Source organism: Syngnathus floridae, chromosome 9 (assembly GCF_059516105.1).
Source record: "Syngnathus floridae isolate MCC-2025c chromosome 9, RoL_Sflo_1.0, whole genome shotgun sequence".
Lineage (NCBI taxonomy): Eukaryota > Metazoa > Chordata > Actinopteri > Syngnathiformes > Syngnathidae > Syngnathus > Syngnathus floridae.
In genome coordinates, this window is record NC_142421.1 from 10,026,466 (window position 1) to 10,037,817 (window position 11,352).

General features: G+C 41.2%; 1 protein-coding gene and 1 long non-coding RNA gene across 6 annotated transcripts in view; both read right to left on the reverse strand.

Annotated features, from left to right (window-relative positions):
• Positions 1 to 1,167: 1,167 nt before the first annotated feature.
• Positions 1,168 to 2,697, reverse strand: LOC148393417 (uncharacterized). The gene is made up of 2 exons (XR_015860420.1): positions 2,444 to 2,697; positions 1,168 to 1,519 (listed from the first exon to the last, which is right to left on the reverse strand). It is a non-coding gene; the product is annotated as an uncharacterized LOC148393417 (long non-coding RNA).
• A 6,876-nt stretch (positions 2,698 to 9,573) lies between these two features.
• Positions 9,574 to 11,352, reverse strand: part of sipa1l2a (signal-induced proliferation-associated 1like 2, genome duplicate a) — a 64,316-nt gene continuing 62,537 nt past the window's right edge. For all 5 annotated transcript variants that reach the window (XM_088385942.1, XM_088385940.1, XM_088385945.1 and 2 more), the window contains one exon: positions 9,574 to 11,079. In XM_088385942.1, coding sequence (XP_088242068.1) covers positions 10,933 to 11,079 — 147 coding nt within the window. In that variant the 3' untranslated portion in view covers positions 9,574 to 10,932. The remainder of the gene's footprint in view (positions 11,080 to 11,352) is intronic.

The window sequence follows — 11,352 nt, forward strand, 5'->3', positions numbered from 1 at the left end:
CTCCTTTTCTTCCTGCTTCATTTTGCTCGCTTCGTACACTGCTCGGGACTGGATTTGACTGGCCCACTGCCTGCAACTTTCGCTGTCATTAAATCCTGTCTACAATTGCATTATTGTCCTTGTGGAAAAGTGGGAATAAACTGTATTTATGAAGAAAAAAAAAAAGTGGTCGGGGATTTTGCTCATAGTGGTTACTACTAAGTGTGATTGGTTGTTGATGCATAACTTGCTGTTTGTGGTCTATGAATGGTGACCGCTCTTCGCGTTAAAAAGCAATAAAATGCAATGAAAACAATAATAGGCAAATAAAACAAAACTCAGTGTGGGCTCCAAATTTAGTTCATTGCACAATAATGGATGTGAACGTGTGAATATTGATGACTTTCTGCTAGCCTAGCAGGTGCCAGGTCTGTTGTAGAAGCAGATGGTTGCTTATTAGATCTTGTAGAGTAGATTGTACCTATAGTGTAGCGCACAGGAGGAGCAGTGCGACAATTTGTTTACATCCAACACACTTTGGCATAATGATGCATCAGTGATTCCTTTGCGACGCTTCGATGATGCCTGGAGAGAGTTCAGAGATGAAACACTGCCAACACTTGTATCTAATAATAAAATAACTTCTTGGGGGTCCTTTAATAAGAAATTAATAAGAAAGTTTCGTAAAATATTAAATTCTTGGAATCATTTCAGGCGACAGATTTTTTTTTTTTTTTTCAGAATGTTCAACGTTTCATACCTTGGATCAGACTGAAGAAGAAAAACTACTAGTGAGGGAAAAAAAGACAAAAATGTGTTAATCTGTATGAGAAGGTTAGGTAAAGCCTTGTTACAATGTTTACATTCTGGTTGCAAGTGCTGCACAATGCGTTGAGGAGAATGACAGCTGAGGGCAAACAAGGCGTGCACCCCTACACACACGCACGCACGCACGCACGCACGCACACACACACACGTTTTTGCAGCTGTCAACTAAGGTGTAGCATCTCAACAATGTGGAAGGAAGACATCAAATGAATAGTAAGAAAAACTTTGGGGAAATGTCACAGCTTGTTTGCACAGTAGGATTCCCCTGAACAAGTGAAAAGTAAAGTCGCACCAAAACTTGGAACTTTGTCATTGTTTTAGCAATTGTTCTGACCCACATGAAGAAAACCAACTCGGAAGTCCAGAATGAGTAAAGAGGCTTTAATGGAGGTGATACGGTGGAGGGTGAGCGGGAGGAGCTGAGCCAGGAGCACGGAGCACGAGCAGCGATGACGGAGCGTGAGGAGTTCGGCCAGGGTGGGGTGGATCTTGGCGATGGTCCTTGGAGGAAATCTAAGAGCGTGGAACACAAAATATTTGGTCAGAGAATTCAATGGCAAGAACAAGGAGCACAACCGTGGAGGAGATCACATAGGCCGGCACTCAGGCAACGAGCCGCTGGCAGCACGCTCCTTAAAAGCCTTCCCCTAACAAGCCTGATGAGCCGAACCTGAGTCCTCCGCCACTCTGCTAACGGCTGCCACCTGTGGACCTGAAAAAAAAAAAAAAACCCTCCCTGGACCCTGACACCCTTTTCCCCATCATAATATCGATTTTATGCAAATGTTTTAGTTTTTCAATTAAATAACAATTACATTAGATTTTGTTAATGTCAAAAAATGAGGTCTATGTATTTGGCGATTTTTTTTATAATTATGTTTTTAAAGTATGTTAATGTTATATCTGGTTAGTATGATTTTGAAATTGTTGTATGTTAATGCTTTATTTTACATTAACTTCATTCTGCATTTTGTTTTTGTAAAATTCATTTAGAGTTAGATTTGGTCAATATGTTGGCACTATCTTTGTAACTTTTTTTTTTTTAATTTCCCTGCTATGGGATGAATAAAGTTTTATCAATCAATCAATTAATGATTGTTGAAACTGACAGCGACTGTCATGGCTCACCTGTTTACTGGGTTTGGCCGTGATGTTGTCAAGCTGAGCCCTTGGGCACTGTGATGTCATTTTCAATCATGACAGTACAAGGCAAAATAAGATGGCTAAAAACAGCTGGAATTTTCTGCTTAACTTATATTCCACAAGTGCACTATTAATCAAAATATCATGTTTAAAATAGCGGGGGCGCGTAGAACAGATGTATTATTGTAAAGCCATTTTTTGACTTGACTTCCTTTAAAGGGAATTTGGTAGATTTTTTTTCTTTTAAATACTCTGAAACTGCTTTTTGGCACAGCATATCAGCAGGTCAACATTCAGGATACACTTGAATAAATTATAATTTAATGCCAGAGCCTACAATATTTTAGTTCTGCACTTTGGGTGTGGTGTAAATTTAGTTTGCAAAGTCAAGCTGATCTGAGGCCAGTTTTGCCATGTTGTATATCCTCCTCCCGTTGATGCAGGCGTTTTATAATGTAGCAATGCATTGTGGGTGGTGTGATAGAAATATGACCTCGCTCCTCGCAGATGCTTTTGTGGTTTGAGGCGCTCCAGCCGCACGAGCCGCCACTGCCCTGAAGCTCCCCAGGGGTGCTCGGTATTGTCGCATGGTATGGAGACGGAGGATGTTGATTAGACACTGGGAGAGGAAGGAAGGTCACAATTACACTCGCCTCAAGGCGGAGAAGAGGAAAGGGGGAGAAACATTTTTTTTCTTGCCTTCAACAAAAGTCAACTATGATGAGAAAGATGTATAACCTCAGTTGTGAAAGCGCTGACTGGCTTGATTGCAAGTCTTTATAATTACACGCATCATTTAGACATAAGAATGTGATGTCACTTGGGAGAATGACAAGAAGGTGTCATGTGGTGAGAGCAGCATTGTTTTGCTGAGAATGAATGTTTTCATCATGTGAAAATGGCTGTTTAAATTCCCTTCTTCTGTTCTACAATATTGATTGCATTGGAAATTGATTCAAGATAATGCCTGAGGTCAAAGGTCATCTTGAAGACGTTGTACATGGATTTAATTACTATGTGCATGCGTAACATGAGCTAAAAAAAAATCCAGCTCAGTGTCTGGTTGCTGCATACGCGCGGATGATCAATTTGTGTGATTTAATAACCCATTGCTTTGTGTGAAAAAAAGCCTTTTAGTTGTTATTTCAAGGGCAAAATCAGGTGAGTATTTAGTATAAGTGTTCCTTCATTCCACTTGAGTGTAATTTTCATTTTTTCTTTCCAAATTGTGAAGTGAGCTGTCACTCACTCAACTGAAAAAAGCTGAACTTTAATTTGTACCCATTGAAGCGGTTAATGAACTATTCAGGGGAATCATTTTATAGCCGAACACTTAAAGTTGAATGCTCATGAAGGAGAACATTTGACTGTTTAACTGCAAGTTACATTTAGTCAACATCTTCAAGAGTGGACACTCTGATGAAGGCGGAAGAAACCGCCGAAACATGTCAGGTAAAGAACCTAAAACAATTTGTTTGATATAAAAGAAACCAGTGAAGTGATTAAAACAAGGAAAAACAAGATGAACTTAGTACAATGATAACTATTTTGTTTTTATACTTAATAAAAAATTCCCACTTCTCACTACTACATATTTCCAAGAGGGCCCTTTCATTCTAGTCAATAATTTGATGTTTGGCGTGACAAATAAAACAATAAAAAAAAAAAAAAAAAAAAATGATTATCAAGATTATCGTCTTCAAATGGATCATTTCACTGCAATTGTCTGGCAACCAGTCCTGGTTGTAAGTCACCTTTTTCCCCAAAGTCAGCAAGAATAACTTTCAGCTCACCCACGACACTCATGAACATAGTAGCTATGGAAAAATGGATGGATAGTTTGATGAGTTTTCTTGATGCAAAATTGATATTTATTTAATATGCTATGTTTTTTTTTTCATAGTCAATTAGCACTCACAGCTGTTTGTCCAATTAGTCAGTGCTGTAAATCTGCATAATCAGCGCAAGTTACCACATTGCTGATTGACATTGTAGGGGCAGTGTTGCATAAAATAATACACTTTCTTTACAGATAATACTTTTTCTAGTAAGACAATCTAATAAGATAACTATTTCCATTAAATTCTATTTGGAAACAAATGGTTTCGCAAGCCTTGGTTTTACACAAAGTTCTCCAACTAAGACTCAAGAGAACTGATCAGAATTTAACTGTCAGAAGAGCCAGCAAGCCAGATGTTAAAATAGATGTTGGCCATTGCTGAGCCACAAGCTTGAGGTTATCAGTGCTGACACATGGCTGCTCCCATCTGCCAAGTCTGCTCCTCTTTTGGCCTGAACCACTGATATAGTTTTTCTTGCCCATCCACTTATTCCAGCTTACTAAATCCAAATCATATACTGTGCAAGTCATTGAAGAGACAAGTTCAGAACATTAACTACGTCATCGTATTCACCCTACTGTCACGTTAATGGACACTCCTTTCACATCTGGACCTCATTGGGTCTATGAAGCTATTGTATGTTGCAAATGCATTCACATACAGAATGGATCGAAATAGTAATGGCCCTGCAAAATGGTGGAGCTGATGGGTTTCTCCAGATATACCTTTTAAGTATGAATGTGTGTGTGTCTGTGTGTGTGGATGGTTGTCTGGATGGATACTTTTGAAATGTGGGGAAGAGAGGTGCTGGAAGAGAATCCGAATCCGTGTCGAGCACTTCCGGTCATGATAATGGAGACTTATTACGCAACATTAATCGTCAAGATTCATTGTGTGGCGTGAATTTAGAGTAAATTCAATTAAGTCGGGAAGGAAAAGACACAGGGAAGGCGTGAGAACTTACATCTTGGAATGAAAAGTGTTTAAAAATTTGAATTTATATTAAATCCATCCATCAATTTTATTCAGCAATTATCTTCATTAGGGTTGCGGGTGAGTTGGAGCCTACTAAGACGCGCACTCCGAACTGGTTTCCAGCCAATCCGCAAGGCATATACAGTCAAACAATTATTCGCATTCACATTAGACAATTCAGCATTTTTAATGAACCTAATATGGATTCTTTTGGATTGTGGGAGGAAAATGTAGTAAAGCACCGGATGAAGCCCCCATAGGTTGGCCAGAGCTGAGATTCCAAACCCAAACATCAGTCCTGTTAGGCAGATCTACAAAGCACTACTGGGTGGTGATAAATCAACAGTCCGAATGGGACTATGACACTCCACTAATGGCATGCTGTGGTGGCTTTGATGGAGCTCCATAGGATTTTGTGCAGAAGCCTGATAACGGTGAAAAATCAATGAGGTATTAACCAATCTGTTCATGTGCACTTCCCACTATACAATTTGATGGGAAAGAACCCGTAAAAATGACATAGTATTTTTCAGTATCACTTGATTTGCATCTGACCTTGGGTTCCTACACGTTGGATCAATCGGGTTTAAGCTTTTATAGCTGATGATGGGTAAGTGGGTCTTGTTTGTTATTCACTACGATACATCCCGACTCTCACACCTTGCATTCACCCCGTGGACATCGATATTCCCATGACCCAGCCAATCAGCGCGCAGGCCGGGGCCCAGACTACTGCATAATCAATATGTTGGGAAAAAAATGTAGAGAGTTTGAAGATCTCCTCAGCAGAGCCCAACCCTTTTCTCAAGAGGATGAGGAGGCCAATTGAGAATCGATTTCATTGCCCGTCGCTTGAAGGCTGGAGAGGACAACAAACAAGGACATCCATGCTCACCAAGATAATTCCGCACCGTTGTATCTATTTGTTCCTGTCTCTCGAACTCATTTACACTTTCACCGCAAGAGACAAGCGTGACCTTTGAAAATGTTTTTCCCCCTCCCCTTTCATTCCTTCTGATGTGTTTGAGGGCAGGTGGGCCAGCAGGGTGGCTGTCACTTAGAAGGTGCTGCCCTTCTCCGGCCTCATAATTAAGGTGCTCACCTATGACTTGATTGACGTGTATAGGGACAACCTGCTGGGAACTGAGAAGCGGATGGAGTGATGGATGAGGTTCTTCCTCTTCCCTTCTGTTCTGTATGGTTATCTGGGAGGGGAGGGATGAGGCCTGGCTGGAGGGAGTTTCAAAGTGGAGAGATGACAGATAAGCAGTCCTGCTGAGAGACTTAATCCTGCTGTTGAGCCTCCCAGGCACAACACTTGAGAGTTCTGTCCCGGCCATAGACAAGAGGGTTATGATTCAGCCTGTGTTCGTATGTTTGTTGGCAGTAAGACCTAAAGACTACTCAGCAAATCCTTGCTAAAGCCATAGAAGTCTGGACCCTGGTGGTTTTGAGTTTTAGCACCACTCAGGGGCAGAGCTACACGGTGACCATGGGCGTCTCTCTGACTCCCCCCCCCCCCCCCCTAACTGAAGGACAATATTAAAACCTGTAACTTTCCAGTCAGTTTGACATCAGTGCAGTATTGAATAATATTTTAAAAGCAAATTTACAATAAACTTGAATACATACTCTTGGAGAATCTTTCATTAGTGATGAACATCTAATCCTTACAATCGATTAACATGGCTTTTTTATCATACCATCATCCGGAGTCATGGATTCATGAAATAAAATACACACATATTCTCAATGTTGCTCAACTCATAATACAAGCAGCCCAGTGCCTGATATATAAGTAGACAATGAGAAAGAAAGTAAATGAAAGCAAAGCAACAGATAATAAAATGGCATTATCTAGTAAATTAAGCCCAGCAAAATGTTGCTTTTTAATTGCTTGCTGCTGTGGGAGCTGGGACTCACATTCACATGCACACAGACAAAGTGAACAGCATAAAGCCAAAGATAAAGAAATGATTAGCTAACTCAAAACTACATTTTCCAATGGTTGTACAATTGCATAAAGTGGCATGAATGAAATTTATTCCAAAAGAAATGTCACAATTGAGATTCAAGCCAGATGAACATAGTGAGCGGAGCCATAAATACCACTGAGTCAGTATTTCACATTTATGTGCAGAAAGTCAAACCATTTAAGTCCATTTAAAACACAACCATTTCTTTAGATAGGGGGGAAAAAAAGAGTGCCTACTCGGTAAAGGTTATTTCTTGAGGATTCTTGAAACAACAACCCCATCCAGAAACCGGTTGGGTCCTCCTCTTACTGATGCTGCAATGAGAACATCCTAATGTGCTGCATCTGCGTGTGGTTATGCAGCTGCACAGCGGCAGACAAGAAAGCGCTCCTACGGGGCTTTACGGCCAAGAGGATTACTGGAGGCTCCTCCGTTCCTTGGTGGATACACTTCTCACTGCCTAAAGAAGGCCATGGAGACTGGCAGGATTTTGTCACATGAAAATAGAGACCAAGATAAAGCACTTTTTTTTAACATTCATTTGAGCTAGTATAACCTACAGAACCATTTTTAAATCGACTCTTGGAGAGGCTGAAAAAAGATGTGAGGAAATGCACAAATGTACACACCCTCTTATAACTGGGGATGGTAATGAATCAAATATCAGGGGTGTCAAACTCGTTTTTTTCGCAGGCTGCATTGTAGTCATAGCTTCTTTCGGAGGGCCATTATGATTGTCAACCCAAATAAATGTCATATTATATATAGTAAAAGCTACAAAACAAATTGACAAATAACTCGTTTTCAAATCAGTCGAGTAAAAAACTGGTCAAATATTAAAAAAAAAGATATTAAAAGTGAAGACAATTTGCAATTCTAGTAATGACACACGAATTTGATGCGCAATTTGTCTTTGCGGGCCACATAAAATGATGTGGCGGGCCGTATCTGGCCCCCGGGCCTTGACTTTGAAACCTGTGCATTATATGAATAGAGACATAAAAAGACATTCTGTGTCCAAAATCCTGCAGATTGCATTTTTAAATTTAACATTAATACTGATATTTGACACAATGCCAACAATTAACATAGGCTGACCTTCACCCGGTCACCAAATACATTACCTCACCTCTTGCACGCCCTCGCTCCCCTTTTGTGCTGTGCCAGCTGTGCTTTGGGCACATTGAGTCTCATTCTGAGTAACATGATCCGAATGATGGTGACACTCACAGCAGGCGAGCATCTGCTGAGTTACAACAGTGTCCCCTCTCAAAAGCTGTTTATTCTTTGTGTGCGTGTGTGTGCGCACTGAGATGCTGAGGTTCGTCCTGAAAACTGCTGACACTACCAAATATTAAAATCGATATTTCCTGGACTGTAAGGTCTTGCTATCTTGTTAGAAAAAGATTTTAGCCAATTGGATTGAACTTTTCTGCTTGTCAGCATTTGTCTCACTGTGTCATCCATCGCCTGTCTGAATTGGAGTCCAGCTTTCTCGCTCCATTTGGCAACTGGCTTTGGCTGCCGCCTGAACCCCCTGATCAGCGCGCCCGCCTGCAAATCTCCCTCATCTGAAACAACACTGGCAACACTTGCACCTTGGGCCAGCCCGGCCCCCCATCTGCTGTCCTGGCAGTGTGCTCACGCATGGAGATTATCTACTTAATCTCACCGTTCCAAACCAAATCACCTCCACATGCACGCACACGCCCATGCTGCCATTTTGGCTGGACTGAGGTGATCGTGAGGTTCTCAAGGGAGCGTCCACAAGCGGCTCGGGAACCTGACCGCTGCAGGTTTGATCCCTGGGACTTCATATTTGAAGCTTCCCATTCATGTCATCAGCTCTTTCTCTTTGCGATAAATGTCTTATGAGAGTGTGTCAACTCCATCACACACGAGCATAATGGAAGAGCGAACGGGACCCGTAAAAGACAAGGAGACCCACTCTTAATGCTCCAGCTGCCTGACGACGTGACACACTAGCACACTCCGGCTGGAAGCTCCTGGAAGGAAGTGGCTGGCAAATTGGGTTGTTTTTCTGTGAACACTCAGAAGGGCTTGTGATTAATTATTCAGCAGGTTCTTGGTGTCCCTGCAGCAAACCCAACATCTGCCAATTATTTAAAGCCACTCACATCTCATTAACACATTATAGTTTCATGTGCATCTATTTTGCACGTCTTCAAATGAACACAGATGACTCATTTAAACTAGTTTCCCCATGTAAATAAATGCTACTTGCATTTAAGACAATTTGAGTGCTACACACTTTCGCTGGATTGTCTTCCTTAATCAAAACATCTCAACATTAGGTATCATCAACAATGGCTGGCAGCTGGATTGGCTGCGATACAATCGTACAATTTTGCTGCAAATCCATTTTTACAAGCTTCTGAAAGCCATATAAAAAATCACATCCCCCGAAGAGATTAGTGTGGATGTTTCCATAACAGCAGTTTTATCAGAACAGCACTTTTTTTTTTTCTATGAAGAGCACTTGCGGCGTCTTCATTGTTTTTCGCATAAACATAAAAAGACAGTGACTACTTGGAAAACGACTGTCTTTTTACTGACTGATCTAGTTGACCCAACAAAACAATTTATCTTTCATTTTTGAGCCTGCTCTGTTCATAAGTCTCAGCGACATTGTGAGATTCACATCATTACCTGTAATTTACTATATTTGGGAAATTAGGGTCCATTTAGTTAGCAGACAGACTTGTTTGTAGTGCATGAGAGAACAGATGAATATTCTATTCAGACTCTCAGCACAGTAAATTAATCCTTTCTATTCATTTCATGAAATTAAATGAAACTGTAAACACAACTATTTCCATCTACATTTATTAAAAAAAAAAAATCAGAAGAAAACACAAAACAACATCCAGTGTCTCTCCCTGCCTGGGAACGAGACAGAGCAACATGTTTAAAAGCATACAAACCAGCAAACTGTAATCTAGCAGCATCCAAATGTTGGAATCTCCAAAGTCATCATTTATATATTTAAATATATAGAGTTGTTGTTTTTTTTTTTACCTTAGCCCTGCCCAACTACACATTTTACAACATACACAGAGCTGTATCTCTCCTTAGTGCAGAAAAAGAAAATTAATTACCCTTAATAAAATAAACAACTTTAGGTTAAATAAGCTTAAATAACAGTGTTAAATACAAGACACTTCTGTGGCCGATATGTACAGAAATAAACACATTTGGCATTGTAATTGTGGTTCACTGGCGCTTGCTCTAATGCTCTTGAAAACCACTGCATAAGAACACATTTTACTGCGATAAACGACACACAGTCACACACACAGGCACGCTCGCACACACGCACGCACACACACGTTTCTATCAGTGAGCCACAGACAAGGCATGTGTTTAGAAAAGCCAAGAGAAACAATCCGATTTAACACCCAAGAGTTTTAGGCACAATCTCCTGCTGTAGAATACAACTGCTGAATGTTTGTGCTAACCTCTTTCATAGTTTTATTCCTAACACAGTTTCATAACTACAACTTGTTATTGCTAGGACAGTGCGACAGTGACTGAAGACTACCGACAATCGTGTGTAGGGAAAAGCACCTTTGAACATCAAGACCGCTGCCAAAATGTGACACGTCATCACTACACTGAGGGAACAAAAAGGTGAAGTTGAAATAACAAGAAAGAAAAAGGCGCAAATGAAACCCCCCTTTTTTCATCACTTATGGAACCCAAACGTCTCAAGTTGAGGTACATTCATTATTCCTCCAGCTCTCCTTTTTCACCCAGGAGTTGATTCCTCTTGAGCGTATAGCACTTCATAAAATCCTCTTCCCGAAGCGGCTGCGACAGCGTGCGGAGCTTAAGTACAGCTGCAGGTACAGTAGACTGACGTGACATAGGTAGGTTACAAGTTGACCACAGTAAATGAGCTTTACATTCCACTACTGTAAGAGGATCTCGTGGAAGAATTCCTCCCCGCAGCCGGGGATGAGGGAATTTCCCAGAAGGAGTCTCAGCTGGCGCGATGGACAAACTGTTAGCCAAGTCTGTACTGAATACGAGGAGGCCTGTTCACATAATGCGAGTCTCTCCACACTTGAGCTCTTTCTATAGTCTTCCCGAGACAATTCACACATGTTGTGGACTGGGAGCTTTCAGTACAAAAGTGTGCGCCGTCCACCTCATCCACCGTCTCCATCTCAGGGCTTCTTGTCGATGCTGTGAAAGAACCACTCGGTGAACTTCCTGAGCTGAGCCGACGCTGTCTGGCTCTCCTCTTGCAACCGCATGTTGTCCTGCCTCAGGTGCTGTACCTCCTCCTGTAGCATTGCCTTGTCCTCCTTCTCCTAAACATAGTTGACAAGAACACGTCAAAAATCTGGATCATAAGTTCTGGTTTGGAGAGGTGTGTAGCGATTCTAGAAAAGAGCTGATTTGCGATTGGTCATGACCTCAGCCGAGAGTATTCGATTAAACTATAACATGCATGTTTTTCAGTGTAGCAGGAAGCTGGAGTAAACAAGTAACATCCAAACTATAGGGGTAGTTGTGCTAACCACGTGACCACTGAGCTGCTGAAAGAGCATAATGCATCCTTCCATCTATTTTCTATAGTATTT